The 13063-nt window shown below is 41.7% G+C and overlaps 1 protein-coding gene across 1 annotated transcript in view; it reads right to left on the minus strand.

Annotated features, from left to right (window-relative positions):
* PTPRN2 (protein tyrosine phosphatase receptor type N2) overlaps positions 1–13063 on the minus strand; it is a 960120-nt gene that overhangs the window by 109990 nt on the left and 837067 nt on the right. The window contains exon 13 of the mRNA XM_034760012.1: positions 5205–5420. Within this exon, the coding sequence (XP_034615903.1) occupies positions 5205–5420 (216 nt within the window). The remainder of the gene's footprint in view (positions 1–5204; positions 5421–13063) is intronic.

Genomic DNA, 13063 nt, shown 5'->3' on the forward strand with positions numbered 1-13063 from the left:
GTACCCTTGCTTGATTTACTCCTTACTGAAATATTTTCCATAAGTATATTTATGCACCCCATACTTAATGCTACCTTTTATGTCTAGGTATGATGCGTGAGTGATTTTACATATCATGCGTGCTATAATACTTAAGGTATTTTTAAAATTTCCCAACTTGTCAGATTACTTAGTCACAAAAAAATGATCCTGTTTTTTGTTCATTAAACATAGCTTATTAGAATCCACTGTTCTAGAGTGTTGATATGTCAACACCATAATAAGACAAATATGTTACTTGTGAAAATTGTAATTAAATATCAGTGTGTAGGTCATATAGAGTCTGAAACATATAGTTACATCATATACAACATAGTATACATATATCTGAAGATACAAGACTGGCAAGATGGTCAAATGGAAAACATGACTCCAGTGGAGTCCTTCAATCAGATCCTGTCCACACAAAAAAAAAAAAAAAAAAAAAAAATTGTTTTTGGCAGAATCAAATTTGCAAATTATTTGTTAACGGGCAACTGACATGCATTTTTTAAAAAAGCTATATCAAAGAATAAATGAGAGTAGAATCAGGCCTTTCAAACCACTGGGAATTTTACCATTGGCTTTGATAAGGGCAGGACCAAGCCATTATTAAGAATAAATTTTACAACAAAATATTTCAATAGCATTTTCTCTTATTTATCTGTCAAGACCAGCTATCTGGGTTCTGCAAAATCTAAGGACACCACTCCCCATTTGAACTGATAGTATTCAGTGTTTTTAATGTAAACAACTCTTACAAGATCACTAGAATCTTGAATGCAAACCTCAGGAAGTACAAAGCTGATTTTATTGTCTTAATGTATCACTTTCTCGTACATGTCTCAACACAATTTCCTTTACTTCACTCTTTAAGGAAGTAAATATGTTCTTCTGTGCTGCAGTGAAACAAAACTAAATACCCCTAAAAATGGTATCAGCATAATAATAATGGAGCTTGCTGAGGGCAGCATCATATATTTGAACTTGCGTGTTTAGCCTCATGTTGCATGGACCACTATCAGTGATGCAAAAAAATTATGTTCACTAGCAAAGTTCTCCAATTCATAATATAAAACAAGCAAATGACTTAACATCCCTTTTGCACAACCCAGCATTCCCTACATAATAGCAGTCACCAGCATACACTGTCATTACATTAATAAATTGCTCACTAATGGGAGCAGTGACAACTAAGATGTGCACTTAGCAGCACTGTTTGCAGGCTGCCCCCAATGCCTGTTTTTCCTCTGGGCTGTGTCCCAAAGGCTTCAAAGTGCACAAGGAAAATCTGCTCAGTGTTGTGAACTAAATCAAAGAGTATTTGCTGAAGATTCCTAAGGAGCTTCTGCCCTAATGTCATGGAAGGAAGAGTGAGCTTGCCCAATACTACATTTGCTTTCCAAAGAAGATCAAAGCAACAGGAACAACAAATGCAAACATGAGAGAGTGAAGGGGAAATAAGGACATCTCTTTAATGATCTCTGAACTCCTACACTAATTTAACCAGCTGCTATGCATATAATTGGACAAGAATATGAAAAGTATAAAAGGTACACAAAAATAGATGGTCTGTGTCTGTGCATAAATTGTGTTATGTACATATAGCATTTGACAAGATATACTACTACAATTAAATCTGAAAAACTGCTTGACCACAGCCTTGCAAAACCAGGCTGCATCTTTTCTTTGCAAATGGACACATTAAGTCTGAATAGCACATTTATCCTTCCAAGTGTTTGAACGTTACTTTTTTTTTTGTTTTAAGTATTATAATAGGGACTGGCAGAACAGCTAGTTAAAGGTGAGCTGTTTTCATTATATAACCTTCTAAAAATCAAGAATTGTAAGTCAGATATTTCAAGTTTGTTTTGGGCTACTAATTGACAGGTTCTTGGAAGGCCAATTTTTCCCCTAAATTTTAAATGGTTTGGAACTTTTTATTTAAAGGTAGTTCACACACACTACCTATATAGGAGTTATTCCTGCTAGGAAAAATAACTGATTCTTCATAGCAAAGCTACGTTTCATAACATTCATTCTGCCTCAGCGCCCTACGCTGCAGGCTACGTGCACAGCATGGCTATTACACAGACTTTGTGTAGTAAGATTTGCATTGTAACTGTCACAGATCTGATACAATATCAACAGACTGGATTGAATGCCAGCTCCTGCTACTATGTCTTAGAAGGATAACAGTGTATATGTTTTTCCACTGACAATACAGTTTGTCTATTTTCTCCCCATCTGGTATCACAGCATACAGACTACAAGGAGACCCCAAGTGTTGAAAGAACCCTTCTATGTCCACACGTCAAAATAAAAAATAAGAAGGGAGGAAAATCTTGAATGAATTAGGTTAAATCCATAATGTTTTTGTTAAGAATAGAAAAAGTAGGTCAGTCGTGTTTATATGAAAATAGGATCCAACTAAAATTTTGACAAGTATTTGCATTAGAGTTCTTCCTACTTAAGACTTGGCCATTGTTTTTACCAATTGATTTTCTCTCTGCACTTAATTGCACAAAAATGAATTCTGATGCCATTTGAGCTGCAGACAATAGAACATTATCAATCTGTAAATGCCTTAAACTTCAGCAGACATGTATTCTGAGTCTGGACAGCCCAATATTAGATTATGTCATGTGTTTATTAACAATTTGAGTAATTAAGTGGATAACTAGGAAACAGTTTTAAATTGATAACATAAGAATAGTTTATATCTGAGTTTCTTGTGTCCAATTTTCAAAGTAACTTTCTGGGGCTCTTTTCCTCCTCAAATATTAATATGGCCTGCAGAATTGCCGTTAGGAGTGCCAGTCAAGTTCAAGCAAAAAGGTAACTTAAGGCTTTTCCTGATATTTGTTTTGATGATGCAATGCAAAATTTCCATCCCTCAAATATTACAGATATGTCTTAGATTTAGCGGGATTCAATGCAAAATTATATTTACTCTTAAAGGACAAGAGCTCAATCTTGCTCACATTTAAATCACAAGGATTTTGTCACAATTTCATTGGAAGGAGGATTAGGCGCTACAAATACACCTTGCTAAATCACTGCTGGTTGAAAGCAGCACTAGAATCACCAAAACTGTCTGAATATTTCATTTGGCTCCAGTTCTGGGGGCTGCTCCTGCTGCCATTGAAGTCAGCAGCAAATCTCCCGTTGACTTCATTGAGAGAAAGATCAGGGTTTTAGGAATCTCTGCATCTAGAGCCAAATCATGTCCCTCCTTGCCCTCCCCCATGACAGTAGTTCCACCAGAAACCAATGGGACTACTTAGGAAAATGAGGTTAGCAGGATTTAGTCAATGGCAAAGCATATCAATTTAATCTCAATACTGAAAAACTGAACATATTGTTAGCATTTTCATATTTTGTTTCACAAAGCAGATCCTTAGATCTTATTTGTAGCAAGTTTTTTTTAATATAAAAATCTGGCAAGAAGAAATGAAGCGCACATTTCATTTAGTGTCTGGATTACAGATTCTTATTAAACAAACCAGAGCTCATTATAAAATCAATATCAACTTAACCACCATGCCCCCAAGAGAAATGGCAAAAAAGGTCACTCCAAGAAATTCAAACAATTTTCCTGCTGGAAGGGCACGATTTTAATTACAGATACTATTAATTAGAACTGTCACTGGGAAGACTGTCCTGTTAATTATCACAAATTCAGTTTCAAGTGAGATTTTATAACCTGGAGGGCTTTTAAAAATACTAAGAATTATTTTATTCATGTTTAAGTGAAGAAAAAGATTGCCTAACTATTATGAAGTCAATAGCAGGTTCCCTATTTTAAACCCGCTGCTCCTCCAAAACAAACCCCACACCTTACTTTGACAAGTCTTCTTGACTACAGGCAACAAAACTAGTTTAGCAATTTGTCCATACTTTGTCTTGGAGGACATGGTTTCGCTTCACTGAAAAGCGCTAGCTTGCAGGCTCGCTCTCCCCCCCCCCCATAAACCCAGACTTTGTACTAAAGTTTTTCTTTCAGAATTAGATTTCTTCCCCTTCCTTAGAACTAAAGGTGAAACCATTCCATTGAAATGCTAATAGCTATGTGTATGTTTGAATTCACTAGTCCTTTATTGAAGAATTCTCTGGACTGCTCAGCGCCTCTCTACACAGGAGGAAATCATCTTTAAGTGATTACTGAAAGACTTCAGAACTTTTGAGTGAATTTATCCCTTTTGAAGACTTTTGGTCTCAAACTTCTAGCTATTGCAATTTACCAGAATATAGAAAGAGCACTGTTTAATCTTCAGTAGAACAGGGAGGTAAACATAAATGCAAGTAGCTTTAATTCAGAAGCACCAAGCTGAATATATTTCATTTTTTCAAGTGCAGTGAATTAATAAAGCAATAATATCTATATAAAATAGCATTCCAAATGTTTTGGGGCACCAGACATGTAGTTGCAGGCAGTAACACCTACATTTACAGATAACTAACCAGGAAATAAACACTGATTATCCTAAAGAAACCTCAAAACTAGGCAGTTGTCTCTTAGCCAAACGCTTCAGAACCTGCACGCTCACTATTCCCATTGACTTCTGATTTATTTCAGAAGATTCGCCTGAAATATCCCTGTGTTACTTGGCACACATCTGCTTCCATTATGCTCATAGAAACAGTCCTGGGTTTACCTCCCCATCTATCAGCATTATATTTCACTTTATCTGAATAACGGCAGAAGGTGGCAACAGATCGGGTCAAAGGCTCCTTTCATATCAGACCCTGAAGAAGTCGATGATTCAAAGAGAGAGACATCTTCCGATAACTAACAGCGCAAGCCATTCCTGAGACCCGGCGAAGAGTTTGGCTCTGTACAGTGGTGTGTGTGTGTGTGTGGGTGTACAGTGGTGTGTGTGGGTGTGTACTGGTGTTGTTTTTTTCGGAGAGTTCCAATGGCAACTATTTTATGTTTCTAATTAGACGCACGTGTCCAGCAACTGCAAGAACTGGCGAAATTAATAGCCGGCAGTGAAAAGCGGTTACAGTGTATCTGCGGGGATATTACTTGGGAGGCTCCGAGCCGGCGTTGTAAGAAAAAACAAAACCACCCCCACAACTATGAATAACTGATCTCTCCCTCCTGGGGCTGATAAATAATCTGTTTAAGTGTCTGGGGGGAGAAATAAAAAGCAAGGGCTGGAGGCACAGCCCGGCCTTACCTGGTAAGCAGCAGTGGCATCCGAGCTGGTGTCAGTGCCCAAGGCGGACAGCTTCTCTTTCAGCCTGTGATGAGACTGATGGCGGAGGCAGTAGAGGACCCCAGAAACAACGAGGACCCCAATAATGCAGGCGATGGAGAGAAGGGTGAGGATGATGAATTTGGTGGAGTCTTCGTCTTCCGCGGCGCGGTGAGGGAGAAGCTTCAGTTTGCTTTTCTGTTGGAGAGACAGAAGCAGCGACTCAGCATTTGCTATAGAAACTTCAGAGACACGGAACTTGCCACTGGAGGGAGGGAGGGAAAAAACACTTTTAGCTCTGCGGGTTTACAATCAATGACGCCGGGAAAAAACACCGCATGGGCACAGATGCAAAGTTTCAATCAAGCACCAACCATGTCAGGATGGAGGGAACCGGGCTCAACAGAAACCAACGTGACCCGCGAAGATGGAAGCATTATTTTTGGCGTGTTAACGTTAAGACCAAAAATAAAAAGGAGAGTACATCCCTGTCTCACGTACCTTGTCTCATAACTCTGTAAAAATTTGCGTAGCTAATGGACTGAGACAACGTCTTACGGTCCTACCACAGGACAGTCAGAAAAAAATATATTCCCAACAATAATCACTTCACGTCTGCAACAGTTGTCTGTATCGTAGACGGCTTTCTTTCTGTTTGTGTTTCTTTGTAGTTAACCTGGGACAAGAAATCCCTCCGACTGAATGACCAGCCATCGGCTTGCTTTTAAAATAATAGTGGTCACAACCAGTTCTGAGTACCTCAAGTCACCAATAGATATTTTAATTTTTATTTGTTACTGTATATGGGGTAGGGTCGTTATAAGCAAAGATCCATTTTTTTTCTCGAGAGTGAAAAACAAAACTACAAAACAAAAAGTAGGTGCCTTAACTTCTGTCTTCTGTAGAAGAAAAAAGTAACAATTCCGAAGTCTTCCAGATTTTTTTTTTGAAGCAATAGGAGAGAATCCTTCTTGTGCATTTCACTTGTCTCCATGTGCTAAAAAGTTGTACAATAATTTCCCCTCATTAGCTTCATTATAAGCTATATTAGCAACAATTAAAAACGCAACATGAAAATGAAAAGACCAGGCACGCAAATTGCAGCAAGACTCATTTGGCCAGCATTCCCCTTTTCACAATTACCAGGGAAATGAATTGAAAAGCACGCCCCTGCCTCAGTCCTGGTTGCTACAAGATGAGAACAATTAGCAAACTCCTTTCCACCACCTAATTTCGCGTGGTAACAAAATGGATTTTTCCCCATGAATGCCTAGCCGGCCTATTCATTATCTCTCCTCTATTAGTAATTTTCTGCTCCGTATTCAGATAGCCAGCTCTTAATTTCCTCCTGTCTTGCAGTGTACACAGTGGCTCTTATGTCAGGCCCGGTCCATTTTTATCTTGTAATCATAAAGGCCACCAAAGCAATTATCGCTGGTCTTGACTGTAAAAGCTTGTCATTAATTAGCCTCCTTGCCTTCACAGTGCCGCGGATTAGCTGGAGCTGGGGCTGAGTTAATGGAAATGCAGGTTCAATAAGACTCCCAGATTTCCTTGCCTGGCTGCGCTGAGCAGAGGAGGATTGTTAGGTCTGTAAGCCCCGGGAGGTGGAGTGAGGGGGGTGGGGGCAGGAGCGGGGATGAGCACACAACGGGTTTGCAGGGCGTGTGCGGCTGCAAATCCCCCACCTGCCTGCGCCTGAACCAGCAGCGCTTTTACTGCGCGGCTGGGGCCGGCTTTCGCTCCCTCCTCTCCCGCCCGGCCACAGCTGCTTCCATCCCGGGAGAAGTCACTCCCGCGCTGGCCCCACTGCCTGCCCCTCCTCCGGCCCGCACCGCCCAGCAGCCGCACGGCACCGGCCTGGAGCGCCGGCCGGCAGGCAGCGAGCCCAGCGCGCTAGCGGCTGGGCAGGGCCAGGCTCGGTGCGGGGAGCCACAGCCGCGCGCAGCGCTCCTCCTCCTCCAGCGCCGGATCGGCCGAGCGCGACACCTGCTTTTCCACAGCCCCCCAGCGCGGGGTACCGCCCCTCCCCTGAGCCGCAGCCAGCCCTGCTCCCCGCTGCAGCCTGCTCCCCGCGCGGCCTGGCTGCGCCAGCCGGAACCTCCCGCCCCAGCTGCCTCTCCCCAGCCGCGCTCGGGCCACCTCTCCCGGCCCCAGCCCGCTTCCCCGGTCCCCAGCACAGCGGGAGGGCCACCTCTCCCCTGTATAGGAGACAGACCCGGATTCGCAAAGGGGGCTCGCGGGGAAGAGCGAGCCCCCGTTGGTGACAGGGGAGGGCAGCTCCAGGCCGAGGGAACTGATGCCCGCTCCGGGCCCTGGAAGTTAAAGGCTTTTCCGCTCTGCCCTTAGCATGTCAGTGAGCGGACTTGCCCCCTTCGGGCGGAGAGGTCGGGCTCTGCGGCTAACGGGGACATCCCGGGGAACGCCAGCCCGCCGTCCCTGCGCTACAGGACAGCGATTTGCCGCGCCCCGCTGTTTCACCTCCCATCACAGAGCGAGTTGTTTTTCCAGGCTGCCCAGCCCGGCCATCAGCAAGGCTTGGGGCTCCGTTCAACGGCTACCGGAGTGCAACAGCCCTGCCTCCCTGGCAGCGTGCACAGCCAACCCAGGGCCAGCCCCGGGCCTCGCCAGCGCCCTGGACGTGTGTTCTCTAGCAAGGGGCGACCTGCCAACTCTTGACTCTTCCCCCAAGAGAAACTCTGGCCAGCGAATGCCACGGTCTTAAACAGCGGCGTGAGGAGCGTGCCCCGCACAGCACAGCATCCAGAGACACGGAACTGCCAGGTCCAGTCTCTTCCCACGGCAGAATCGATCCCTACAGCTTATTTTCCAATGCTCTGTCCAATTAGTTTTAAAAGTCTCCGCTGTGTGCAGACGCACAGCTCAGCCTGACTACGTAGCCCCTTAAAGGGACACCATCAACAAATCTAGTCGGTTAAAAAAAAAGTTAAAAGCAGTTTCAGACACTGCCCTGAATCCCCGTCAGTTTCTGTGGTTTCATAATCACATTTTTAGACTATCTTCTCTCCTCTGTTGCTGTGTGAAAGACCCCCACAAACAACAGGGGAAAGGACTATACAGGAGAAAGATGAAAATGACCAAAGTGCTGTCAAATGGCTTAAGTAAACAAACTCAAAAGATGGACAGAAACATCTGTCCCTTTTCTGCCCACGTGAAGGTGAAAAACAATGGACACCTTTAAAAAACAGTATTTTTTGTTTGTAATTGTTAATTTTGTATATTGGAGTAACACATTTCTACCCCGCTCTGTGCGTCTGCGGATTTAGTTTTCAAATGTTCTGATAATTTCCATTCAAATAAATTAGGGCTTGAAATCAAACGGAAGAGTACAGTATACCTACGCCAAGGCATATCTTTCAAATATGTACGGAGATTTCTCTACTAGACCGATTGTAGCATGAACAAGGCACAAGGGCTATATATGCTTCTAAAGAATCACATTGATGAATATCATTTCAAAGTGGATGATATAAACCTCCTCGGTATCAGTCAGGACGGATCCAATTACATGGCACTGGCCCATCTGAAATATTCGGCAATTAAAGGGGTCAAATAAAAATCACAAGAACCTCGATGCTTTAAGAAACCTGGCCATACTGATCATTTCCAACAGGGCGTCTTGCTTAAAAATGCAGGCGTCGCTGTTGTCCATTTACTTGGATTTGGGGGTGGGATGGAAGCTTCCATTACTCTGTCATAATTTCTATCTACTTAAATTCCTTAAGCGTCACCTCTCGGGCGGCTCCTTAAAGGGGGAAGTCATTGATCCAAATCTTGCTCGCCTTTCCTACACGAGTAATGCCTTGATTTCAGTGGGGCTTTTTTAGGGCGAAAGCGAGATTTGGTCCAGAGCTGCTGATTTCTCCCGAGTCACCTGAATGCCAGCGTTTCTCCTTTCGGTATGTTGCAGTTCCGTCTGGCATTACTTTAACCCCTACCGACCTGGGCTTTGCTCTCTCTCCTGCGTTCGCTGTTCTCCCCATAAGCTAACGCGAATAAGAGCTACAACACGGGAGAGCAGAGATGCAGACGCCGCTTTTGCTGAAATGTCAAACACCTGACGGTCACCAGGCTCTAAATGCCCAAACTCACTCACACTGAAGTCACTTGCTGCTCTCCTATTGGGAGCAAGAACGGCCCCCAGATTATCCGAAAAAATAAGTTTATAGCATTGAAAGTGAGAGCCCAGACTCCTCGATCCGGAGCGCGGTGTAGCACGGGGGAGAGGAGGGGAAGCCACTGTCTGGTTATGGTCTGTTGGAGAGGCAAGTGCTGTTAGACACCATCCTTTAGCCATTCTTCACAATAAGGAGTGAGCGTCACTACAACGCAGACTGTTGGAGACGATTTACGGCCTAGTAGAATTAGAAGATTTACCAACTTTGAAGTTTAAAAGGCGCTAAAGTGAAATCGCATATACAACGAAAGGAAAGAGTGAGCTGGGTCGGGCCATCCGTTTATAAACTAAACTAAGCTCCCCCGAGCAGTTATAGAAAGCCAAGGGAGCTTTGTTTCCAAACTGATGGCAGGACAAGGCCCAATATTAGCCAGTTCTTGTCTTACGAACACTTAACTAATCGTCTGTGGATAGGTTTGCTTTTCTAGCAGCATCGCTGTGCAAAGGACACCAATTCATATTTAGTGATTTCATACAAATATACAAATAAATGATTTCTGATCCCCAGACAATGTGACTGGGTAAAATAAGTGCATGTTGTCTTTTTAGCTTTGCGAGTTTTCTGACTAAAGGTTCAGTTATAAATGATGATCCTGGATTTGACTCCATCTCATACCCTCCCTCCAACCCAGCTCCCATCAGTCAGGAACTTAGAATTTCCCAGTTTGACTAAACCCCCGGATTTCTCTCTCAGATTCTGCAACCAGTCCTCAGCCTAGAACAGAACCCAGGGGTAATCAGAGTCTTGACTTGAAATTGAAAGAAAAATATTTAAATATGTATGAATTTGACATTTACAATCGGATGTCTTTTAAAGCAGGACACCTCTCTCTCTGGGCCAGTTCACTTTACCATGGCGTATGTGCTGTGGGGGGTGAGGAGGAGGGAAAACAATGGCTGTTGCATAACAAGAAAACCAAATAAATGCTCTTTTCTTCCAAGGCTTAACAAATCAACTGATTATAGAAGTTAGCCATCATTAAATAAATATTAATCTCAGGCACATGTAACTATGGATTATCAAAATAATCTATATAACTGGAGTACACAGGATATTACTTCTGAAAGATTTTTCTCCTTGGAAAATATTGTAATATTATAGAAGCAGAGGTATATGAACTACAACAACTGATGGTTTAGGAAGTTAGTTTAAATACGAGCATTTTCGAGATTCATATCCACTGTACTCATGCTTTTCAATGGTCATGGTCCTGCTTTAAATGCTATAAAAGCATGTATGCATTTTGTCTTAGAACATTAGTCCTACTATTTAGATTTAAATCAAAAATATTTTAACTGCATCATTTGTATAGGCTTTTCTAAGAGGGGGAAAAAGGCGCTTAGGACCTGAACCTTTGTGATTTTTTTTTTTCTGGTAAACTCACTGGATCATCCACCACACACTTTATATATGTACAGGCATACTTAAAAGTCACACTCCTATACAACACTAACATAATCAAAAACCAACATATTACTCTATTGTGTTATCTAAGGATGCAGCCGGATAGTTATTTGTATCTGTAAGTCTTTATATTTCAAACGCAGCGAATGTTTGTAAATATTTAATGTACAGTTTCATATACATAAGTTCCCATGCCTGTGTTCAGAATGTGGGGAAAACGCTCTGAACCGATAGAGTACGGCTCATACCTGGTGATGTAAACCTTCCAGCTATATCAACACCATTATAATTTATTTATTTATTGCTTCAACGCAGAAGGCCAGATTGTGAGGTCCTTACTTGACCAAAACTCTCACTGAAGTTAATGGGATTTTTGTTCTAATTAAAGACCGCAGAATTTGGGCTACAGTTTGCCAATCTCAAAAGTTATTTCTAGGTTGAAATAAGACCTATTAGTCTGCCAATTATTCTGTTTTTCTGATAGTTTGAAAGAAAAAAGTATTCATTAGCATTCATTTCACAAAAAAATAACATACTGTATATTTCCTAGAAAACTCTGAATTCTTTAACTGGAGTCTTTTAAATTTGAGCGTTGCGTCTAGGTTATATATTAAACAATTCATTTCTGAGCATAAATAAAAATGAAAAGCAAACTACTTCATAAGCAAGGGCATAAAACTTTAGAATATGATTTGTCTTAAAATATTACGAAGTTAAAAATTTGAGTACTGTTTTTAATTTGGAATTCACTACAGAATCTAATAAATGAGAGAAGTGAGGTGGAAATAATCACGTATTAATTCTCTGCATTACAAAATCTTTTCAGGAGCTATTATCAGAGCAAGAGGCATTGTGGTTTGGATTCAGGGTGGGAGAAATCCTTTGTGCAACTGAAAGCTATTGTTCCTCTGTGCAGATGAAATTGTACTTGCAAATCTGCCATTCGTGGGGGGGGGGGGGGGGAGAAGGGAGGGAGGGAGGCAAGGTGCTTGGGCAGAAGAAAAGAATTATCCAAGAAAATAATTATTCTTAACAATAAACTTTCCTGAAATCAAATTTAGGTTCAGCGGTTTCAAAAAAGGATCTGTTGCTGAGATTTTCAGGAACTGACATTAAAATAAAACAGACGATTAGACATTTTTTATTTATCATCTTCTTAATACTGGCAACATAATGAGGGAGAATGTCTGTTGGTGTAAAGACATCTGAAACTCAGAATTGATTTTTAGTAAATTCCCCATGTCAGCTGGTTGGGGTGCAGTTTGAGAAACATGTTAAGTTTTGCTAAGTAGAAAAAAACAGAGATGAACAACTCCACAACAGGAACAACATGGCGACTCTCATAAAAATATACTTGCAGGAAATTTTCACAAGATATTTGACTTCAGTAAAAACAAGACTCAACAACAACACCACAAAGGATAACGATTCTTTTTCCTCTTTTTTTTTTTTTTTGGCTCTTGCTTGTCCCATTTACACATGCACTCAAAAGCAGTTAAATCAGAATAGCAGGGCCTGATGGTTTACATTTTCCATGCACACAGTGTTGTTTACTTTGGATACCACAACTCAAAGCTCTATAATCGAACATATCTGTTGGTATTTTAAGGTACTATTCTTTAGTGTTGGCAAGAGATTTGTAGATAAAGACTCAGCTCTCCTCTCATCCGACCCTCCCCTCTACCATTCCTCTAAAAAGTCCTACTTGCTGTTAGGATATTGCTTTAACATCACTTTCAGCAGATGTCAGTTCATCACCTGAAACGAGGTCAATTTAACGCTTTGACTTGGGGGACTGAGATCGGATGGGAAGGTACTTTTTTCTTCTTTTAGGGTCTACATAGGAGTCGGAAAGATTAGACAAAATCGACAAACACAAAAGGCAGATGGATTTCTGGGAACTCCAGCTTATTCAAATCACTGAGAAAGGTCACTGCAAAGAGCCACAGATCTATTCATTTGAAGGGGCACAATGATCCTTCCTCAACCTTCAACGCCACAAAGCACTCTGGAGCCTCTCTATACCTTTTAGTGGGATTAATATCCCGAACAATGACTGAATAAAATCAAGAATTCAGCGAGTTCAAAGATCCCTTGATCAATGGCAGATACTTTCCTCTCGTTTCTTAAAGGAAATACACAGAAGTGAAGTTTTTGGTTAGATTTAAAAACACACACTGTAGTTTGTATTCTACTACGCAATGTGATGCTATTTTAATGTAAGAGATGTCAAAATAA

The sequence above is a fragment of the Trachemys scripta genome, chromosome 2 (genome assembly GCF_013100865.1).
Source record: "Trachemys scripta elegans isolate TJP31775 chromosome 2, CAS_Tse_1.0, whole genome shotgun sequence".
In the NCBI taxonomy this organism is placed as follows: Eukaryota; Metazoa; Chordata; order Testudines; family Emydidae; genus Trachemys; species Trachemys scripta.